Here is a 21,388-nt window from a genome sequence, read left to right as displayed (position 1 = left end):
AGAAGATTATAAAGATTTATCTTAAATTTTCCTTGTGCTGAAATATAAAGGCAAAAGAAAAATCACCTTATCATCTTGAGCGTGAAAAACCTTATCCAGAGTCACCACTCGGAAATTCACTGGAAAGATATAATAAAATGAAAAATTTGAATTTCTACCAAGCTACTTGCTATGGGCAGACAGAATGGAAACACTAGGAATTGTTCTCTCCTGCTACATGCTATATTGGTTTGTATGTTGTGTTGGTATCTACAGCCTCTGGGAGGTACACGGGGGGGAAACGGTATTTTGGTTGCTGAAGTGTTAGTAATCCAAGCACAAAGGGCTGTTGTGATATTTATGGGGTACTTTTTATTTCTAAATGACACAGCAAATAATTCCCTCAGCCATTTAACCTTTTATTCTTGAACCAATAAATGTATTTGTAGCTGTAATATTGGTGTGTAGGCGCCATCTCAGTGCCTTGTGCCTGAGTCTGAGCTTTCAGCCAGCGCTACACATTAGAACTGCTTTCAGCTAACCTATTGTTTCTCCTACTCCCATGTAACTGGAGGAGTCCCAAGCTGGACTTGGATTTCTTACTATTGAGTGCTATTCTGATACCTACTGGGAGCTGCTATCTTGCTCCCTTCCCATTGTTCTGCTGATCGGCTGCTGGGGGTGAGGGGGGGATATCACTCCAACTTGCAGCGCAGCAGTAAAGTGTGCCTGAGTCTGAGCTTTCAGAAGGAGCCAGCGCTACAAATTAGAACTGCTTTCAGCTAACCTATTGTTTCTCCTACTCCCATGTAACTGGAGGAGTCCCAAGCCGGACTTGGATTTCTTACTATTGAGTGCTATTCTGATACCTACTGGGAGCTGCTATCTTGCTCCCTTCCCATTGTTCTGCTGATCGGCTGCTGGGGGTGATATCACTCCAACTTGCAGCGCAGCAGTAAAGTGAGACTGAAGTTTATCAGAGCACAGGTCACATGGCTGTGGCACCCTGGGAAATGAAGAATATGGCTAGCCCCATGTGAAATGATTATAGTATTTCTTTAAGCAGAAACTGCTGCGCTCAGATTTCTTGTAAGGTGTAAAACCCAATTGCTTTTATTTTTTGCCACTTCTTCAGGTGTACAATAGGGTTGTACCCTTTAAAGGACAATGAAAGGTTAATATAAATTAAAAGTAAGTCTAAAGGCATTCTGTTTAAGTACATACTGCATATCTAAATTCCCAGATCCTTGCTTGCTTCTCTGAGATATGGTGCTGGCAGCCTACAGCAGTGTGAAAACTCCAGTGACATCACTGAAATCTCTCTCCCCTTCCTGTAGGTGCCAGCGGCAGCCTTCCTATTCTCTCAGCATGTGTGTAACTTGATCCTGTCTCCTGTTCTGAGCTACACATGCCCACCAGCCAATCAGAAGCGGATCTGCCAGAGGGGAGGGGGGGGAGGGAATGAAACACATGTGCAGTATGAAGCAAGGAGGGAAAGGAAGGGAGAATACCTTTTTAGAGATGGCTGCCTGTTCAGAAAATGTGAAGTAAGTGTGACTGAGTAAATATTTGATTAGGTGAGCCAAAAGTGTGGGGTTTTTACTAAACAATAGGAGGACTATTGGGCAGTATGCTTTTTACATTTTGACTTGCATTCTCCTTTAAATCTGAAATCCGAATAGTACCGCTGTTTTTTCTTGCAAGATTAGCAAATTTGAGTCCAAGTAAAATGCTGAGCCCTGGATAATTGTATCAAAGTGCACCGTGAATAAACTTGCTCCCATTGCCCTTTGTGGATCCATTTAAAGTGTCGGCTAGAAGGTTTTTAGATGATTTTCACAGAGGCCAATCGGTTCTGCTTTGTAGAGTTTTTAAAAGCAGAGAGGACAAGATGCTCCACATGTTAATTCTCTATTGCCCATATGCAGAAATAGTTTTATGAAAAGTACCATTGGTCTGCTATAAGTAATGCCATACTCTATGTTCCCTCTCAAAAATCCTTTTGCTATATAAAATCGTACCTATCTGGCCGGGCTTGTACATCGGTTTGTCCGTCTGGATGAGGGTGACATATATTTGCCCCATTATGAGAACCTTCTTTGTCTGATTGATGATAATATTGTCTCCTTCTGCTGATACATGGAAGAGCCATACCTCTTTGTCTTCTTCTGCAGCAGGGACCTGCCAGGATATGTAGGCACAAAGGTGGATCTCATGAGGTTCTCCATGACTATAGCACTGTCTAGAGTTTATTAAGTGAAAGGACAGTATTTGAGTAGCATTTTTCTCATGTTTAACATACTCTACAGCACATTGGGCAGGAATCACTGATGTCTGCAATGGAGTCACCAGGAATTTTACATGTCTTGCCCAGGATCATGATCGGTTGATGCTAAAACTCAAACCAGGGTCTCTAGGTTGGTTTCATGTGTTAAAGGCATAAGCTGAGGGCAATCCGTTCATCTTACACATCCACAATTACAGATAGAGTAGGCTTTATTGGTGCATTTGGCTTAATATAGTGGAGTATAAAATATCTTACTTCAGAGGGTCTTGCACCTACATTTGTACACTCTTATGCAGAGCTTGGGTAGGTGGTCTAACTCAAATAGGAAAAAGGACTTGAACGGGAGCAGCAGTGAGTCTGTAAGTAAAACAGTGGGTGGGTCTGAAGACGCTAATGATGGCTTGTAGGGGGAGCAACAGTGGGTCTGTAACTCATGCAGTGGGTGGGTCTGGAAGACACTAATGGGGGCTTGTAGGGGGAGCTGCAGTCAGTTTGTAACTCAAGAAGTAAGTGAGACTAGAACACTAATGGATGATTTCAGGGCATAGACATGGAGTCTACAAGGAGGACATTCAAATTGCATCTCAAACAACAGGGCACTTCCAAGAGTGATATAAATGTATGGCTTGCCTTCACCCTAAGAGCATAGCAAATGCTGAATATTTTTTTTTTTTTAATGAGTGTACATAAAGCATTACAACATCCAAGAAAAATTGTTCGACATGGAATGCATACTCTGTTAACATTGTCAATAAAGGATTCATTTACCCAAATAGTAGCAACGTTTTATTATACATCAACACACATTTTAATCATATATTCTTATGCGTGGATGAAACCTTGTATTCATACATATTTTATTGGTCATTGACTGCATTAGGTAGAGGGTGTCTATCCAGCCAGATCTTGTGGAATTTGCTTGGGCTGCCCCTTTTAAGGTATACTAGTTGTTCCATTTTGCAAGTTTCACTCATTAAGTTTTCCCAACTACGGATGTCTGGGGGGACTTTTCCAGTGCTGTGTTATAAGTTTTTTGGCTAGGAAAAGAGCCTCGCTGGTAAGTATACGGTGGTATTGGTTAGGGACAGCTTTACTAAGAACATTTAGCAAACAAACTTTTGGAGTCCTGGGCAGGGTGCTCTGTATTGTAGTGTCAAGCTCATCTAGAATGGCAGACCAGTATGGTTTGATATGGGGGCATTCCCAGAGCATATGGATCAGTGTACCCTTCTCAATATTACACCTAGTGCAAACATCTGGTATGGCTGGATAGATAGAGTGGAGCCTGGTTGGGGTATAATAAGCTCTGTGTATAGTATATAGTTGAATCATACGAAGCCTGTAGCATATAGATACTGTTTGGTGTGACTCCTGGGCTTCTTGCCATTCATCATCTAGTATTATTTCGGTATCCATTTCCCACCTAGTTCGTAGGTTTTCTAGTGGTTTTGCTCTACTTTCTTGGAGAAGTAGTGCATATAAAATAGAAATTAGCCCTTTGGTGGAGGGTCTGTTAATATGGGATAGTAACCGGTTCTTGCATATTACTATTGGCTCTTTGTTGTGGGCCAATTGTAGAGCTTTTTTAATTCTGTTGTATTGCAGCCATTGGTTATTTGGTATATCCCAAGCTTGTTTGAGTGTTCTAAAGGGCACAATGTCATTGTCTGCCCACACATCATCTATGGTCTCGACACCCCTATCGAGCCATTGTTTCATATGTCCAGTACCTGTTAGGGTTGGGTACCTTGGGTTAAACCAAATGGGGGTACGGGGATCAACACCCTTGTCTTGGACTATTTGGGTGGCAGCCTTCCATATGCGACGGATATTTGCTAGTATTGGGCTTATTGTGTTGTTGTGAGGTTGCTTGATGGGTTTACATAGTAGCCATCCTATTGGATGTGTTGGGAGGCCCGTAAGTTGGGCCCAAATGTTTTTAAGAGTGAGGTGGTTGGAATGTTCCAGCCAGGTTATCAGATGGGATAGTTGTGCGGCAATATAGTATAAATACATGTCTGGAAAAGAAGTACCTGCATTTGATTTAGAGCGCATTAAAGTGTCCAGTTTAAGCCTGCATCTAGAATTGGCCCATATAAGTTGGCGGAATAGAGAGTTCAGCTTCAGAAAGCTTGCTTTCGGTATCCAGGTTGGAGATTGTTGCAGAATATAGAGAAGCTTAGGTTGTACCAACATCTTTATTAGATGTATTCTGCCCATGGGGCCCAGGGGTAAGGATGACCATGTTCTAACTTTCGTTTGTAACCAATTTATCGTTGGGTCAAGATTAATCAGTGCATAGTTGGTTATGGGTAATGTTATGTTCACCCCTAGGTAGGTCAGTTGTGGAACAATTTTGAAAGGGAAAGCGGACAGATCCTCGCTAGTGTCTGGGGGGTCTATGAGCAGTGCCATAGATTTGGAGCTGTTGGTAATTAAACCTGAGTTGCGCCCGAATCTATCTATAGTTTCCATTGTACTTTGAATTGAATTCCCTCTATCGCCTATATATAGCAATGTATCGTCGGCATATAGTTGGATGCGTTCCTCTATTTGTCCAATTTTTAGGCCTTTTATTGTTGGGTGAGATCTTATATGTTGGGCAAATGGTTCCATGGCTAGTGCAAATAGTAAGGGGGATAGGGGACATCCTTGTCTAGTTCCTCTTCCCAGTGCTAAGGGTAGCGTGAGTTCCCCATTTATGCGAATAGAGGCGTTAGGGGATATATACAGTAATTTTACCATGTTGATATATTTCTGCCCAATACCGAATTTCTCCATTACAAGCCAGAGATAGGACCACTCTACGGTATCAAACGCCTTGGCTATATCAAGTGCCACTATTGTTCGTTGCCCTGGATTGTTGTGGGGGTATGTCAGGTTAGTGTATAAACGTCTTATGTTTAGTGCTGTAGATTTGCCCGGCATGAAGCCTGTCTGGTCTTCATGTACTAGTTGGAGTATAACTTTTCCTAGCCTGTTGGCAAGGACTTTTGCTAAGATTTTTATGTCGGTGGTGAGCAGTGAAATAGGCCTATAGGCATCGCTGTATCTGAGATCTTTGCCTGGTTTAGGGAGCAGAACTATTGTGGCATTGTATAGTGATGGAGGTAAGGTTCCCATTGTAAGTGCGTTGTTAAATAGTTTGGTTAAATGAGGGGTAAGTTCCTTATGGAATCTTTGGTAGACTTCTATGGGTAGGCCATCTGAGCCTGCTGCTTTGCGGGGGGGGGGGGATGCCTTAATGGCTTCATATATCTCGGTTTCTGTTATGTCTTGTATCAATGTGTCATTGAACTCTTGGGAAAGAGATGGGAGGGTAATTTCGTCGAGGAATTGGCTGATCTCCTCCTTAGTATTTTGTTGTTTTGAAGTGTATAGATTCTTATAAAAGTTGTGGAGGGTTTCTTTAATTTGTTCTGTTTGCGTGACTAGTAGTCCCTGTGTGTTGTACAATTCTGTTATTATAGGGGGGGATTCAGACGTTTTGGCTAGGTATGCTAGCAGTTTGCCTGCCCTTTCGCTGTGCTCGAAGTAGTTTGCCCTGTTGAATAGGAGGCTACGTCTAGCTTTTTGTTGTAGTAGGTTGTTATAGTTTGTTTCTAGCTGCCTTAGGGACTGCAGTTTCTGTTGGGAGGGGTTTACTTGGATTTGTGCTGACAGGTTCTGTATATGCTGTTCTATCTCTGCTTCCTCTTTTGTGGATGCTCTTTTGATGGCTGTGATTTCTGAGTGTAATAGGCCCCTTAGGTATGCCTTAAAGGCTTCCCATGCGATGCCTATGTTGTTACTTGTTAGGTTAACTTGGAAAAATTCTGTGATACTGGCTGCCAGGCCTTGGTCATTGTTGATAATATTCAACCAAACTGGGTTGAGTGACCAGGGTTTGCTTTGTCTTTGTGGGGGAGAGCCTGAGTTCCATAGTAGCTGTAGAGGGGCATGGTCTGAAATGCCTCTTGCGAGGTACGTGGCTGATTGTATGTTAAGGAGTAGTTCCCTGGATATGAATGCCATGTCTATTCTGGAAAGTACCATATGGGAAGTTGAGAAACATGAGAAACCAGTCTCGGAGGGGTGAGTATGCCTCCAGATTTCAGTTAACCCTAGGGTTTTCATGTGTGTGTGGAGGTTAGAGGGCTTGGTTTGGCCAGATACATTTTGCTTACGTAGTCTATCAAGTTGTTCGTCCAGAACAGTGTTAAAATCGCCAGCTGCTATTACCATTATGGCATTCCTTAAGGCATGCTATTACCCTTGTGTGTGGGTGAGTTGCAATGAATGTGGCCAGCTGTGTTATACAGTTGTCCATGTATGGAGGTGGTATGTAGATATTGGCCAGTACTGTTTCTACCATATTGAGATAGCAATGAATGAAGAGGAAACGCCCTTGGGGGTCTGACTGGAGGGTTAATAATTTGAAGTTTGCTGTTTTTTTTAATTATAGTGGTTACACCTCCTGTATATGTGGAGAAGGTGGTGTGGAATGCCCAACCTACCCAGGGTCTTTTAAGTGCCAGGATTTTGCTGCCCTGTAAGTGCGTTTCCTGGAGCATAATTACCTCTGGTATTTGCCGTTTAATGTAGTCTAAGACTAGTTTTCTCTTTATCTGATCGTTGAGTCCTCGAACATTCCATGATAAGATAGAGAGAGATCTAGCCATTGTCTATGTACTTAGTTGTAAGCTTGGGTTTTGTGCTAGGGGCTTGGTATAGTGTATACCTCATTACTAGACTACCTGAAGTAAACCTTAAAACTTTACAAACATGAACAATCCATTCCCTGCCTTCCACCTTGTGTGTGGATGGCATACCCACCCTTTCTGCTTTACCCCAACTTAAGCAGAATTCCTTCCCAAACCTAGAAAAACACATAGGTAGTAAAAGAAAAGTCAAATTATACACAACTGTATGCAATTAAACAGTGGGGTGGGCAGACCGTAGCTTGCACACCTTGGTGCTGTAGAGCGGATAGGGGGTGTAGAGGAAGAGAGTGTGGGCCCGCTGCTCCGGGGCTTGGTCAAAGGGAACAGGGAATATGCATTACCTGGGGCGCAGAGTTAGTAGCGATAGTTACAACAATAGAGATATGCAATGGATTCAGCTCTACTTTACCAGACTACCTTAAAGTTCACAACGTTTTGGTGAAGTGTGGTCTCTAGGTCGTTAAGTTTGCATAGGTATTCATACTTGGTTTAGGTTCCTTCATTGGTTGTGCCCTTAGCAGTTCTGCAGGGTTCCTGTGGGGATAGTAGCGCTTGGTGCGGATAAGGCAGTGGTGTGACTTGTTCAGCGTAGACCTTATGGGTTTCCCTCTTTTGGTGATTTGTAACCTATCAGCCGTCCAGATTGTGGTGGTGTACAGCTTTTCCTGAAAGTCTTTACCAGTTGCTGCTTTATCCATTGTTGGGTGTAGTCGCTGGGAGGGTGTCATTCTTATCGGGTGCCTTTGTAGGGTCATCAGGTAGGCAGTGTGGTATATTCAGCTAGTTATGTCTTTGTGTTTTCCCATTGTATTTCCCTGTTGCGAGGAATTAAAATTTGGCACAGATACTTAGTCATCGCTTATCCATCTCCGCGATTGGAGTAGTGGTTCCCTTGGGAGATTATAAGTGAAGATTAACAACTTTTGAACTTAGTAGGGCGGTAGGCCTTGTTTTGATTTATATTGGCGGGTTAGCAGTGTCCAGCCAGGCCGAGACTTCTTGCGGCGTGGTAAAAAAGTGCGTAGTGCCATTAGATTGGAAATGCTGAATATTTACATGTTACAAATTTATAAAAAGAAATATATACAAAGTTATGGATAACATTTTACAGAAAGGCATATGTTGTGGGTCACTGAAAAAGCAACAGGAGTTTAATTCAAGGGTGAGTACTCACCTGAAAGGGGTAACAGTGGGTAAAACTCTCAGTTGTTATTTTGTCATCAGCCACCACTTGGTGATGGTCATTCCTGTGCAGCTCCATCCTGAGAGACACTGCCCCCTTGAGCTGGAGTAAGGTAATGCAGGCTTCTTCCTTGGAGGGGTGAATGAGCTGAGCTGGAACTGTGATCATAAAATGGCTGCACGGGCACAACACAATCACAAGAGGGTCAGTAACTGTCAGCGGGGGCCTTCGGCACCCACGAGGGGGGGTGTAGTCAGGATCAAGGAGGAAGTCCTTTTCCAGCGAGTCCAGGCGAAGTACAGTTTCAGGAAAATCCAATAGAGAGGTCGGGTCCAGGCAAGGGTCAAAAGGCAGGCAGCAAGGTTCAAGGTCAAGGACAGGCAGAAGATCAGCAACAGGAGAAGTAGGCAAGGCTTGAGAGACCCAGGAAAACAATAATAATATTGAGCTATACTCGGGCATTGATCCTGGGTCTCTGGTGTTCTTTTATTTTTGAATTTGGCGCCATAGCGCGTGACGTCATCGCGCCGGCGTCCTTGCGCCCACGTGGAGCCCTGGGCGCCGCCATCTTGGATCTCGCGCCACGCTGGGAAGGACGCCGCCGATCGCACGGAGCAGGTAAGGAGCGCCGATCGCCCGTGACAGTAACACAACAGTACCCAGTGTGTGCCCCACAGTATAACTATATATCTCTGCACATAGACCCGGAGCAGTCTGGGGAATGAGTGTGAGCTGTGCGAGTGGGACTGTATGGCAACAATTGAAACCTAAGGGGCATCTCTACCCAGAAGCCACTTGTACTGAGGCTGTTATTAGTCTGCATATGTATTTCTCATTCTGGGTATGAGATTTACATATTAATTTGTTGCTGATTATTTAGAACATTGAGCCATTCTATTGATTGGTATGGATACTACATTCCCCATGATCTATGGGCTGCACCCCGGGCGTAGGATGAAACTAACCAGCACCAGGCACCTTGGGGCCATTGATCACTGCTGCGGTGCATGGTGCAAGGTGCATGGGGGCACTTCTGGTACGGGTGATAAAGCGAGCTGCCAGAAATTGCCTGGGTCCTCCATTAAACACAAGACTATTATTTGCAATAACTGTTAGTATTTCAACAATTTCAAATATAATTGTATAATGTAATTATTTATTTCTTCATAATCTAGTGTTAAATTTCCACTGCTTAGCAGATAGCAGGTGCAGTGTCTGCCTGGCTGCTAGGGTCGGCGACTCCTTTCTGCACAGATAGCCTGGTATTCTCTGATCTCGAGGAATAGGGAGTCCTTGCTGCCAACACATTCTCCTGTTCCACCACCAACAAGCCAATCTCTGCCTACTTACTAAGGGCTTGCCGATCCCCAGTACCCAGGCAGAGGCAGCGTGGGTAGGACATAGCTGTGTATTAACAAGGTGCCACATCACACACACATGCTTCAAGCACCAAGTTAGGCACAACTAAATGTCTGAGCATCCTGGAAAAGGACACCAGTAACTGAAATAGAAAGAAGCACCACCTATCACTGTTGTTTAACAGTATAAACCATTAAAACACGCTCTGTACATGACATGGCCACCAGTGTCTGAAGTCACTTGTGACTAAAACTAAAAGAATTCCTTACGCTTGTGATGGTTCTGCAGCGCCAAAGCCCAGGATGGACAGACAGACTGAGATCAGAAGAACCTTCATGGTGTGTCCTTCATGCACCTCCACCGTACTGCTGGGTTCTGCTCTGCCCCCTGAGCCTTATACCCTCAGGAACAGATGTGGGCATGGTCTAGGGAATGGGACTGGTCTAGGGAGGACAAGAGTTCTCTCTTTAGTGCCAGAATTCCAGATAGGGACAGTAATAAACTAACAGAAAGGAGAATCACCCAATGTAAATAATGTTACACAAACACAACAGGCCCCTGTGCTGGGAGCAATGCTAGGGGTCTCACAGATGTGATTTAATATAGAAAAAGAGCATTTCTGATCATCGTTGACATAGAAAAGTGCCACCACTAGCCAGAGAAAACTTAAAACACACCCCACTTGGGGCATGGGATTGATACTGACCAAGTAATCGACTTGGTATATTGTTTCTGCATTTGCATGGGTTTTCTCTCACATTGTAAAAACACAGGTAGGTGAATTAGCCACCGACAAACCCCCTAGTGTGTGCGTATTAGTGTGCAATCATTAGGCTTCAAACACAAGGCGGCCTCTGCACCAACAACCAATAGGCTGCTGATTAACTAAGCTTTATTAGCACCACGCCTGGCGCGTTTCATGCGCAAGTGCACTAAATCATAGGGGTAATTGAAAAGCAGGAAATACTTTCCTGTCATTAGTCAATTAATTCAGTGTGTTACACATAAAAGCAAAAATATTCACAGGTCATTATAATAGAAAAACACAGCAAAATCCTAAAAGACAAACTAAAAAAAAAAAAATTCAGAATCAGGGCTAGTTTGTTACCAGTTCAGTCTTCCACTTACAGCCTCTCCCAGCTACTGAACCCCTGCTCCACTCTCAGGCACCCCTCAAATGCTTCAACTGCTGACTAATTGGCTTTAGTATTGTCTAGGCCAGTGGTCCCCAACCTTTTTTGCACCATGGACCGGTTTCAAGCAAGACAATTTTTCCAAGGACCGGGGATGGGGGGGGGGGGGCGCAACTAGTGCATAGTATATAATTTAATTATTACATATATAATGTAAATGTCATTATTAAATGTTATATTATGCACTTTATTATTATTATTGAATACAGCTTAATAAAGTACTTTGGTCCTTGTCCTGATCAGTAGAAAGCTTCCTTGGCTTTGCCTAGCTGTTGTCATCGCTGTGTAACACATCGGGGAGTTGGGATCACAGGTAACTGGGACCAGAGGTGGCCCGGTTCAGCACAGCCCACGGCATGCTCCAGGGCACTAGCCTATCTTACCCCAAAGATTTAAAGGAGCCAGTACCTCAGCCTGGGTGCTATATATCTGCATTACATCAAACCTTCCCACTGGGACAAACTTTTTTGCAATATATATCATTTCTTTTTGTCCCTCTTTCTATTTTTGAAATGTTGGGAGGCATGTAATGTTCTGCGCCAGTACAGACTGCACGTTTGATCTGTAAGATCTGTACAAGAAAATGGTTTAAGTACTTGACAAGGGGGATAAACATGAGCCAAAGGCCTTTCTGCTACAGACTTAAGACCCTTCTATGGTTGCCATTTTGTGGGGGAGCATTGGCATAATGCGGGGAGGGGCAAGGGAAATGAGCAGGGGAGAGACCGGCCTTTGCTTATAAGGGATGATTGGCAGTGGAGAGAATCAGGGAAAGGTGGTATTTATAGGTAGGGTTGCCACTCTTACTAATTTACCAGCAATTACATGGCAGGCCCTAACCTAGTCATTTAGAACTTTTATGGGTACTAGGCTTGAAGGCACTCATTTCTCCATAAAAAGTAAAATGGAGTCCTTCTTTTGAAAGGAAATTGTTGCAGGGGAGCCTGGGAGTTAGGGGAGGGGCTCCCTGCGTGAGGGGAGGAGCTGCTTACATGGTTTGTGAGGTAATTTTGAACAGAGAAAGCAGCAGATACAGGGAGAGCCATTAGATAAGCGAATAGAGAATTATACAAAAACACCAACCTCTCCTTATCAGGAACTTGCAGCCGGGAAAGTGAGGGGAGGATTCTGTGAGGGAATGGGAAGGCATTTATCACAAATGGGAATAGTACAGTGACGCTTGTGCCCATAAGTGTAAGGCAGGATACTCTGAAGGGAAATATGATCTTCGCCATATATACAAGTCACAGACTGTACACAATTGGTATTACTACAGTAAATATTAGGGGTCATTTCCAACCCTGGGCCCTTTAGTCATCATTTAACAGGATCCCCCCCCCCCCCCTAATTTACAGTGACAGATCATGAATAAAATAGCATTTTTTTCTAATTTCACCACACATTTCTCATCCCACTGACTCCACTGTTAGACAGTAAGCTCTTTGGGGCAGGGAGCCCCCTCCATCCTATGCCTCTCAGCACATAGGGTTCAGTGACGGGCAGCTAAGGAGCAAGAGATAGAAGGCCTATAGGGCAGGGGGGTAGCACAGAAAGAAAGGCTATGAAGGGTATAGGATCATTCAGGGCTACACTGCAGGCTCCCTGGGAGTGGGGACAAGCTCAGTGTCACATAGATGTGACCAAAACATTGATTTTTGCACTAATAAAACACTTTTGATTTTTTTGATTTGAGTCCTGAGAGTTCTGTTTGGTGGATGTACTTGGTTAATTATTACCCAGCACCCAGGCAATCAACTTGAGTATGTGTGTATACTTGGAATGGACCCCATTGTAACAGGCTTTGAGTGGGCCTGGGCCTTTGTATAATGAGAATTTCCTTACAGTGGGTCAATTTGAAAGAAGGGGGTCATTAATAATGATTTGCTCAGGGGTCAATAACAGTGATGACACGTTTTGCTGGCAAAAAAATGCCCACAGACACCAATGGCTACAGAAAAAAAAGTTGCACAGAATGAAAAGTCACCACAAATAAGTGTATATTGACTTTAATGCGTTTTTCAATTTTTTTTATAATTACATAGTTACATAGTTACATAGTTACATAGGGTTGAAAAAAGACCAGTGTCCATCAAGTTCAACCCATCCAAGTAAACCCAGCACACTTAACCCACACCTACCAATCTATACACTCACATACATAAACTATATATACAACCACTAGTACTAACTGTAGATATTAGTATCACAATAGCCTTGGATATTCTGACTGATCAAGAACTCATCCAGGCCCCTCTTATAGGCATTAACAGAATCTGCCATTACCACATCACTAGGAAGGGCATTCCCCAACCTCACTGCCCTCACCGTGAAAAACCACCTACGCTGCTTCAAATGGAAGCTCCTTTCCTCTAATCTAAAGGGGTGACCTCTGGTGCGCTGATTGTTTTTATGGGAAAAAAGAACATCCCCCATCTGCCTATAATCCCCTCTAATGTACTTGTACAGAGTAATCATGTCCCCTCGCAAGCGCCTCTTTTCCAGAGAAAACAACCCCAACCTTGACAGTCTCACCTCATAGTTAAAATCTTCCATCCCCTTAACCAGTTTAGTTGCACGTCTCTGCACTCTCTCCAGCTCATTAATATCCTTCTTAAGGACCGGAGCCCAAAACTGCACTGCATACTCAAGGTGAGGCCTTACCAGGGACCTATAAAGGGGCAAAATTATGTTCTCATCCCTTGAGTCAATGCCCTTTTTTATACAAGACAGCACTTTATTTGCTTTAGTAGCCACAGAATGACACTGCCTGGCATTAGACAACTTGTTATCAACAAAAACCCCTAGATCCTTCTCCATTAAGGATCCCCCCAACACATTACCATTCAGTAGATAGTTTGCGTTTATATTATTTCTACCAAAGTGCATAACTTTGCACTTGTCAACATTGAACCTCATTTTCCAGTTTGCTGCCCAGTTATCTAATTTTGTCAAATCGCTCTGCAAAGCGGCAGCATCCTGCATGGAACTTATAGTTTTGCACAATTTAGTGTCATCAGCAAAAATAGAAACAGTACTGTCTATGCCCACCTCCAGGTCATTAATAAACAAGTTAAAAAGCAAAGGCCCAAGGACTGACCCCTGCGGTACTCCACTAACCACACTGGTCCAATTAGAAAATGTTCCATTTACCACCACTCTTTGTACTCTATCCTTCAGCCAGTTCTCTATCCAATTACAAATATTATGTTCTAGGCCAATATTCCTTAATTTGATCATTAACCTTCTGTGAGGTACTGTATCAAACGCTTTAGCAAAGTCCAAGTAGATGACATCAACTGCCATTCCAGCATCGAGGTTCCTGCTCACCTCCTCATAAAAGGCGACTAAATTAGTCTGGCAAGATCTGTTACGCATAAAACCATGCTGGCACAAACTAATAGTATTGTGAACTGCAATGTATTCAAGTACCCTATCCCTTATTACCCCTTCCAAAAGTTTTCCTACTACTGATGTCAGACTAACAGGCCTATAGTTTTCAGGCTGAGAACGGGATCCCTTTTTAAATAACGGCACCACATTAGCAATCCGCCAGTCTCTTGGCACCATGCCAGACCTCAATGAATCCTGAAAAATTAAGTGAAGAGGTTTGGCAATCACAGCGCTCAGCTCATTTAATACCCTGGGATGAATCCCATCCGGCCCTGGACCTTTGTTTACCTTTACATGTTCAAATAATGCCTTACTAGTGGGGATTGTCTGCAACACAAAGTTACTTTCAGGGGGTTTGGTCACACCTAGTGCTATTGCCCCAAAGCTACAGGCACTTAGTGGGAGTACAAACACACAGAGGTCTGTACTGTGAGTAAAAATAGGCCCCCGGCTTTCCCAGTACCCAGAGGCCCAAACTGTCCCCCCAGCCCAATAAATAGTGACTGTCTGTGGCACCTTACAGCCCCCCCAGCCCAATAAATAGTGACTGTCTGTGGCACCTTACAGCCCCCCTGGCATTCCCAGTACCCAGAGGCACAAACAGCCCCCCCAGCCCAATAAATAGTGACTGTCTGTGGCACCTTACAGCCCCCCTGGCATTCCCAGTATCCAGAAGCCCAAACTGTCCCCCCAGCCCAATAAATAGTGACTGTCTGTGGCACCTTACAGCCCCCCTGGCATTCCCAGTACCCAGAGGCACAAACAGCCCCCCCCAGCCCAATAAATAGTGACTGTCTGTGGCACCTTACAGCCTCCCTGGCATTCCCAGTACCCAGAGGAACAAACAGCCCCCCAGCCCAATAAATAGTGACTGTCTGTGGCACCTTACAGCCCCCTGGCATTCCCAGTACCCAGAGGAACAACAGCCCCCCAGCCCAATAAATAGTGACTGTCTGTGGCACCTTACAGCCCCCCTGGCATTCCCAGTACCCAGAGGCACCAAAACTGTCCCCCCACAGCCCAATAAATATGAACTGTCTGTGGCACCCTTACAGCCCCCTGGCATTCCCAGTACCCAGAGGCACAAACAGCCCCCCCAGCCCAATAAATAGTGACTGTCTGTGGCACCTTACAGCCCCCCTGGCATTCCCAGTACCCAGAGGCACAAACAGCCCCCCAGCCCAATAAATAGTGACTGTCTGTGGCACCTTACAGCCCCCCTGGCATTCCCAGTACCAGAGGCACAAACAGCCCCCCCAGCCCCAATAAATAGTGACTGTCTGTGGCACCTTACAGCCCCCCTGGCATTCCCAGTACCCAGAGGCACAAACAGCCCCCCCAGCCCAATAAATAGTGACTGTCTGTGGCACCTTACAGCCCCCCTGGCATTCCCAGTACCCAGTGGCCCAAACAGCCCCCCCAGCCCAATAAATAGTGACTGTCTATGGCATCTTACAGCAGCCCCTCTGGCATTTGCCACAACCCACAGATTGCCAGTCCGGGCCTGAGTGTATATAACATTTGCTTCCCCCAATATGACCAGAAATTCCCCTGACAGAACCAACTGTCTATTCAGTAACAGTGGTACTGAGTACAGAACTATAAATAAGATCAGATGGGCGGTTCACCTTTAAGTTAACTTTTGGTATGTTATAGAATGTCCTATTCATAGCAACTTTGCAGTTGGTCTGGGTGCCCTTGTTTCAGCTGGTAGGACCTACTGGTAAATAAAGCATTAGAGAGGTTATTATATGGTCCTCTTATATTTTTATACATACTGTACAGTGTAGTTATCATAGCCCCCCTTAAGCGCCTATTCTCCAGTGTAAACAAACCCAACCTGGCCAGTATTTCTTCACTGAGACTTTCCATGCCCTTTACCAGCTTAGTTGCCCTTCTTTGGACCCTCTCTAATTCAATAATGTCCCGTTTGAGCACTGGAGACCAAAACTGCCCGGCATATTCTAGATGGGGCCTTACCAGCGCTCTGTAAAGGGGAAGAATAACCCCCCCTCCCGTGAATCTATACCCCATTTAATACAGCTCAATACCCTGTTTGCCCTACAGCTGCTGCCTGGCATTGCTTGCTACAGCCAAGTATTATCTACGAGGCTACAAGGTCCTTCTGCTTTATTGAGCTGGCAAGTTCAGTCCCATTAAGGGTATAAGTGGGGGACTATTTGTACATCCCAGGTGCATGACCTTACATTTATCCACATTAAATCTCATCTGCCACTTAGCCGCCCAGATTGCCAGTTTGTCAAAATCTAAACCTTAACCTTGAAGACAAGTAAGTTGCAGGTAAAAACGCCCAGTTACAGTTGGGGAACAGGGTGGGTGTGTGCTGGGAGCCCAGTTACAGTCAGGGAAAAGGGTGTGTGTGTGCTGGGGGCCCGGGGCAGGGGCCCAGTTACAGTTGGGGAACAGGGTGGGTGTGTGCTGGGAGCCCGGGGCAGGGGCCCAGTTACAGTCGGGGAACAGGGTGGGTGTGTGCTGGGAGCCCGGGGCAGGGGCGCTAATGAGGCATTAGATAGGGGCAGCTGTAGCCCCTGTACCAGTACCACTCTAGGGGTGTAAGGCAGTTAGGGCTGAACTAGAAAGAGCAGTTCTGAGCTCCTACATACAACTGGCAGTTTTGGAGGTATCTCTCCCAGGCCCTATTGCCTGTAGTGTAGGGATCCCAGTGAATAGGGAATCAGGATAGAGAATTCCCTGAGGGGATCCACTATGGGGCGCGGCAGAGGGGAAGTGAGATTCCTGTACTCGGGGAGTGTCAGTCTGTATTACACTCTCTGGCGCCCTCTGTTTTTATTTTTTCTGCATAGCAGCAAGAGAGGTGTAGTTGCACAACCCCCTCACCTTCCACTTCCACTTAGCAAAGGCCCATTCTGGGTGAGAGGTACAGTGTAACCCATGTTCTACTGATACCAGTCCGGGAAGGCAGCTATTGAGCTGAAATAGAGGTTACAGTGCTTTGAAGTTCCTCATATTTTTGTACAAACAAGGGGCAGAGCAAAGGCAAAATTGGACTAAAACTAATTCCTTTACTCTTCGTTCCTTCTGGTCCTTACTCTGACGTGTGCAGGTTCCCTGTCAGTTCCGGAGCAGAAAGTTCCGGGGGCCCAAAAGGGCGTCGGTGAAGACCGTACTGGCAGGGGTTTGCCCTGTTATACTGAGGAGTTAGGGCCACACCGGCTGTCACCCACGGTTCTCCATAAAAAGACTTTTACTTATTTTGGATTTCAGCCCAAAAATTGGACAATTTTTTTCCCCACAATTTAGAGATAACGTATGGGCTCATTTAGGAGAATCTGATGGTACCAACATTAATATTTAGTTTATAGACGGGGAACAGGGCCCTGTGAATGAGGCATTAGATACAGGCAGGTGTAGCCTGTACCAGAACCACTCTGGCGCCCTCTGTTTTTATTTTTCTGCATAGCAGCAAGAGAGGTGTAGTTGCACAACCCCCTCACCTTCCTCTTCCACTTAGCGAAGGCCCATTCTGGGTGAGAGAGTACAGTGTAACCCATGTTCTACTGGTACCAGTCCGGGAAGGCAGCTATTGAGCTGAAATAGAGGTTACACAGAGTTTTTATTTTCAAAGGAAATTGTTGCAGGGGTGCCTGGGAGTTAGGGGAGGGGCTCCCTGTGTGAGGGGAGGAGCTGCTTACATGGTTTGTGAGGTAATTTTGAACAGAGAAAGCAGCAGATACAGGGAGAGCCATTAGATAAGCGAATAGAGAATCATACAAAAACACCAACCTCTCCTTATCAGGCAACTTGCAGGGGGGGAAGGGGAAGGGATTCCCTCACAGAATTCCCCCCGGGGTTGTTGCACTCTCTTCCTTTTACAAACATATACCTGCCATTTTCATCTCTTAATATATATATAGTATGTAAATGTCATAATATAAGGCTTATTAGTAATTAATACAGATAATTACTACACATTACTACGCATCAGAATTTAATAATCAGCCCTGTAGCATGACAGGCCAGCCTAATATTCTGCTTGATAATTTGCCACGACCCCCAAGCTCAGCTTCTCAACAGCTGCTCACACTGAGCATGTGCAGTGCCACTGACCCTCCTAGCAAAATCCCAGATGGGGCGCTCCTGCACACAACTTCAAAGGCCTGAATCATTACTACTATAGAGATGATGAATCTTTAGGCTGGTGTAATATGGTGTCTATGCTAGCCATAGTCATTTTTAAGGTTTAGTTCTCCTTTAAAGGTTTAGCACACTGCCTAATATCCTATTACAACCAGCGAGCAATTGGGTTTCATTGGTGACAGGCAGCAATGTCATTTTAGGTTACTATGGGTTACTGAACATGGGCCCCAGTTTACACATGCCTAATTAGTACAATGAATGCTCATCGGGGCCCTTCTCATTAAAGTAAGAGTTTAGGTGGGCAGGTTCTATCCAATGAATTCAATCCATGCTTTTCTTTATTTAGCACCAACTTTTTTATTGCAAGCCAAAGAACGTTTTATTGGTCCAATTATCTGTTTTTAATAAGCTTGCCACATACAGTGATAAATGGTTGGTGACAAGTGACTGTCATTGATCTTTATGTTAGGTCCCTTCTCTATAGAATAAATAACTGACATTGGACTGTAGTTGATCTCTAACTATAGTGACTACCATTGGTGTGTAAGGGTAAATCATTGGTTAGTGCAAAAATGAGGGGGTCTGAACCCCCAAGCCTCACAGTCACGCAGCACTAGGCCTACATATCTGACTGGGCCAATCTAGCTTTGCTTCCCACCTGTGTGGCCCAATGTCCAGGGCCGCTGCTGGCCAAATGGGTGCCCTAAGCAGAAATGTATTTTTGTGCTCCCTCCCCCAAATATTACGGAAGTGCCCCCAATAGAAAGTGCCCCCATACACAGTGCCCCAATTGCCCCATAGACAGTAGCCCCCACACACAGTGCCCCCAATAGAAAGTGTCTACATACACAGTGCCCCAATTGCCCCCATACACAGTGCCCCCATACACAGTGCCCCAATTGCCCCCATAAACAGTGCCCCAATTGCCCCCATAAACAGTACCCCCCCAAAGACAGTAGCCCCCACACACAGTGCCCCCAATAGAAAGTGCCCCATACACAGTGCCCCAATTGCCCCCATAAACAGTGCCCCCATTAACAGTGCCCCAGTAGCCCACACACACAGTGTCCCCAATAGAAAGTGTCCCCATAAACAGTGTCCCCAATTGCCCCATAGACAGTAGCCCCCACACACAGTGCCCCCAATAGACAGTGTCCCCATAAACAGTGCCCCCAATTGCCCCATAGACAGTAGCCCCCACACACAGTGCCCCCAATAGAAAGTGCCCCATACACAGTGCCCCAATTGCCCCCATACACAGTGCCCCAATTGCCCCCATAAACAATAAACAGTGCCCCCAATTGCCTCATACACAGCACCCCCCATAGACGGTAGCCCCCACACACAGTGCCCCCAATTGCCCCCATAAAAATTACCCCCAACAGATCAGTCACCGGTGGCGGCTCCTTCGCTTATGCCGCTGCAACAGGCACTTCTATAAGGTTGCGCCTCGTCGCTGACGTGTGACGTCATACGCACGGGCGCAACCTTATAAAAGGGCCTGTTGCAGCGGCATAAGCGAAGGAGCCGCCACAGGTGACTGGTATGTTAGTGCGCAGAGTGCGCACTCTGCGTAGGGAGCGGCGGTCCTGGGTGCCCCCCTGGGAGTTGGTGCCCTACGCAGAGTGCGTACTCTGCGTATAGGGAGCGGCGGTACTGCCAATGTCTTTCTGTTCTTGTTATATGGACACTGGGCCAAACAAAGGAGTATTCTGTTGGTCAGTACATATATAGGGGCTTTAGGTGCTTCCTCTCCTCATGTAAATTCAACTTTAGGAAACTCCCCGTGATGCAGAGAATTAAACCACATTAATATTCCTGCTTTGGAAAAAAATACTCATGTTTGGACCCTTGGCAGGACAACCTGTGATCTTTGGTGCCCAACTGGACTGTCTGCAAGGGGATCCCATATCAACACCATGGGGGAATTGGAATGTGTATCAGGAGTTTGTGTGCACTTTACCAAAGAGGGGAAACTTTGCAGGTTGAGGTTTGTACAAACTTTCTCCTACACTTTGGGGCACATTCATTAAAGTACGACAGGTCCGAATACAAAAATGTTTACAACTTTTGTGTATTTTCTGCAATATTTTCGTTAATTTGCGTGACTTTTTCGCACTTTGCGACAATTTTTGCGACAAATTCGTATTTGTTGGAATGAGTACGACAGTTTCGGATTCATTCAAACTTGGGTATGGTGACTTTCCTTGAGCCAGGTTGGAGCTGCAGAGTGCCATTGAGCCCTATGGGAGACTCTCCTTGGGCCGGGTTGGAGCTGCAGAGTGCCATTGAGCCCTATGGGAGACTTTCCTTGGGCCAGGTTGGAGCTGCAGAGTGCCATTGAGCCCTATGGGAGACTTTCCTTGGGCCGGGTTGGAGCTGCAGAGTGCCATTGAGCCCTATGGGAGACTTTCCTTGGGCCGGGTTGGAGCTGCAGAGTGCCATTGAGTTTTATGGGAGGCTCCCAAAATCATGCACTGAAGGTTCAAAGTCAGAAAGGTTTTTGCGCCGTTTCCTATCGTTTGGATACGAAAATTTTGGGACTATCAGATCGCCATTGAAAAACAATCATTTCAATATTAAAATTTCAAAACTTTTGGATCGTAAGTACGAAATCTTTGTATTCAAACGAACGGAATTTTCGTGACTTTTGCAAACAACAGAAACTATCGGATTTCGTGATTCTGATTCGTACTTTAATGAATCTGGCCCTAAATCTACAGATTATACAAACTGGTTATTGTGTAAACTTCCTTATCGCGTGTCTATTCCATAGGCAACCAAGGCATACGTTACCCTCACCTCAAAGCTCTACTTATCTTCATATGACGGCAAAGTAACAACCAGGAGCAGAAATATCCATGATGTAGTTGCTGATAAATACACGGGAGCAATTCCAGGCAGCAATTCTGTACTGATGCCTACTCACTGCTTCTTATTGCCTCATATTAACTGACCTGTAATGATAACGAGATGTTTAGATATAGAATATAGGATATAGGCCCGATATGTGTAAAAGCTTATATACTGTATTACATAGGAAGCACTCTAGCATTAACACATCTCTTTCAAAATAGTATATTGTAGTACATAATATATACATACTGTATATATCTTTTTATATTTTTCTTTATAGTCAGTTATATACTTTACAGTTTATTTGTGCGTTCCTCAA

At 45.0% G+C, this 21,388-nt stretch overlaps 1 protein-coding gene across 1 annotated transcript; it reads right to left on the bottom strand.

Annotated features, from left to right (window-relative positions):
- Positions 1 to 21: 21 nt before the first annotated feature.
- LOC116412133 (alpha-2-macroglobulin-like) lies at positions 22 to 21,196 on the bottom strand. The gene is made up of 5 exons (XM_031905753.1): positions 21,016 to 21,196; positions 9,781 to 9,954; positions 8,144 to 8,327; positions 2,001 to 2,160; positions 22 to 119 (listed from the first exon to the last, which is right to left on the bottom strand). The coding sequence occupies exons 2-5, from the start codon at positions 9,846 to 9,848 to the stop codon at positions 22 to 24; spliced, it is 510 nt and encodes a 169-aa protein (XP_031761613.1). The 5' UTR covers positions 9,849 to 9,954; positions 21,016 to 21,196.
- Positions 21,197 to 21,388: the final 192 nt, after the last annotated feature.

Source organism: Xenopus tropicalis, chromosome 7 (genome assembly GCF_000004195.4).
Source record: "Xenopus tropicalis strain Nigerian chromosome 7, UCB_Xtro_10.0, whole genome shotgun sequence".
Classification (NCBI taxonomy): Eukaryota; Metazoa; Chordata; class Amphibia; order Anura; family Pipidae; genus Xenopus; species Xenopus tropicalis.
Note: the sequence above shows the minus strand (reverse complement) of the source record. Positions and strands in the feature narration are given on the sequence as shown.

Excerpts from the sequence above, each read along its gene's own strand:
- LOC116412133 (XM_031905753.1), bottom strand. The coding sequence starts at position 9,848 with ATGAAGGTTCTTCTGATCTCAGTCTGTCTGTCCATCCTGGGCTTTGGC. Across the intron at positions 2,161-8,143 it reads CCCACTGTTACCCCTTTCAG|GTCCCTGCTGCAGAAGAAGA; the intron begins GTGAGTACTCAC and ends ATATCCTGGCAG. Across the intron at positions 120-2,000 it reads GTACAAGCCCGGCCAGATAG|TGAATTTCCGAGTGGTGACT; the intron begins GTACGATTTTAT and ends ATATCTTTCCAG.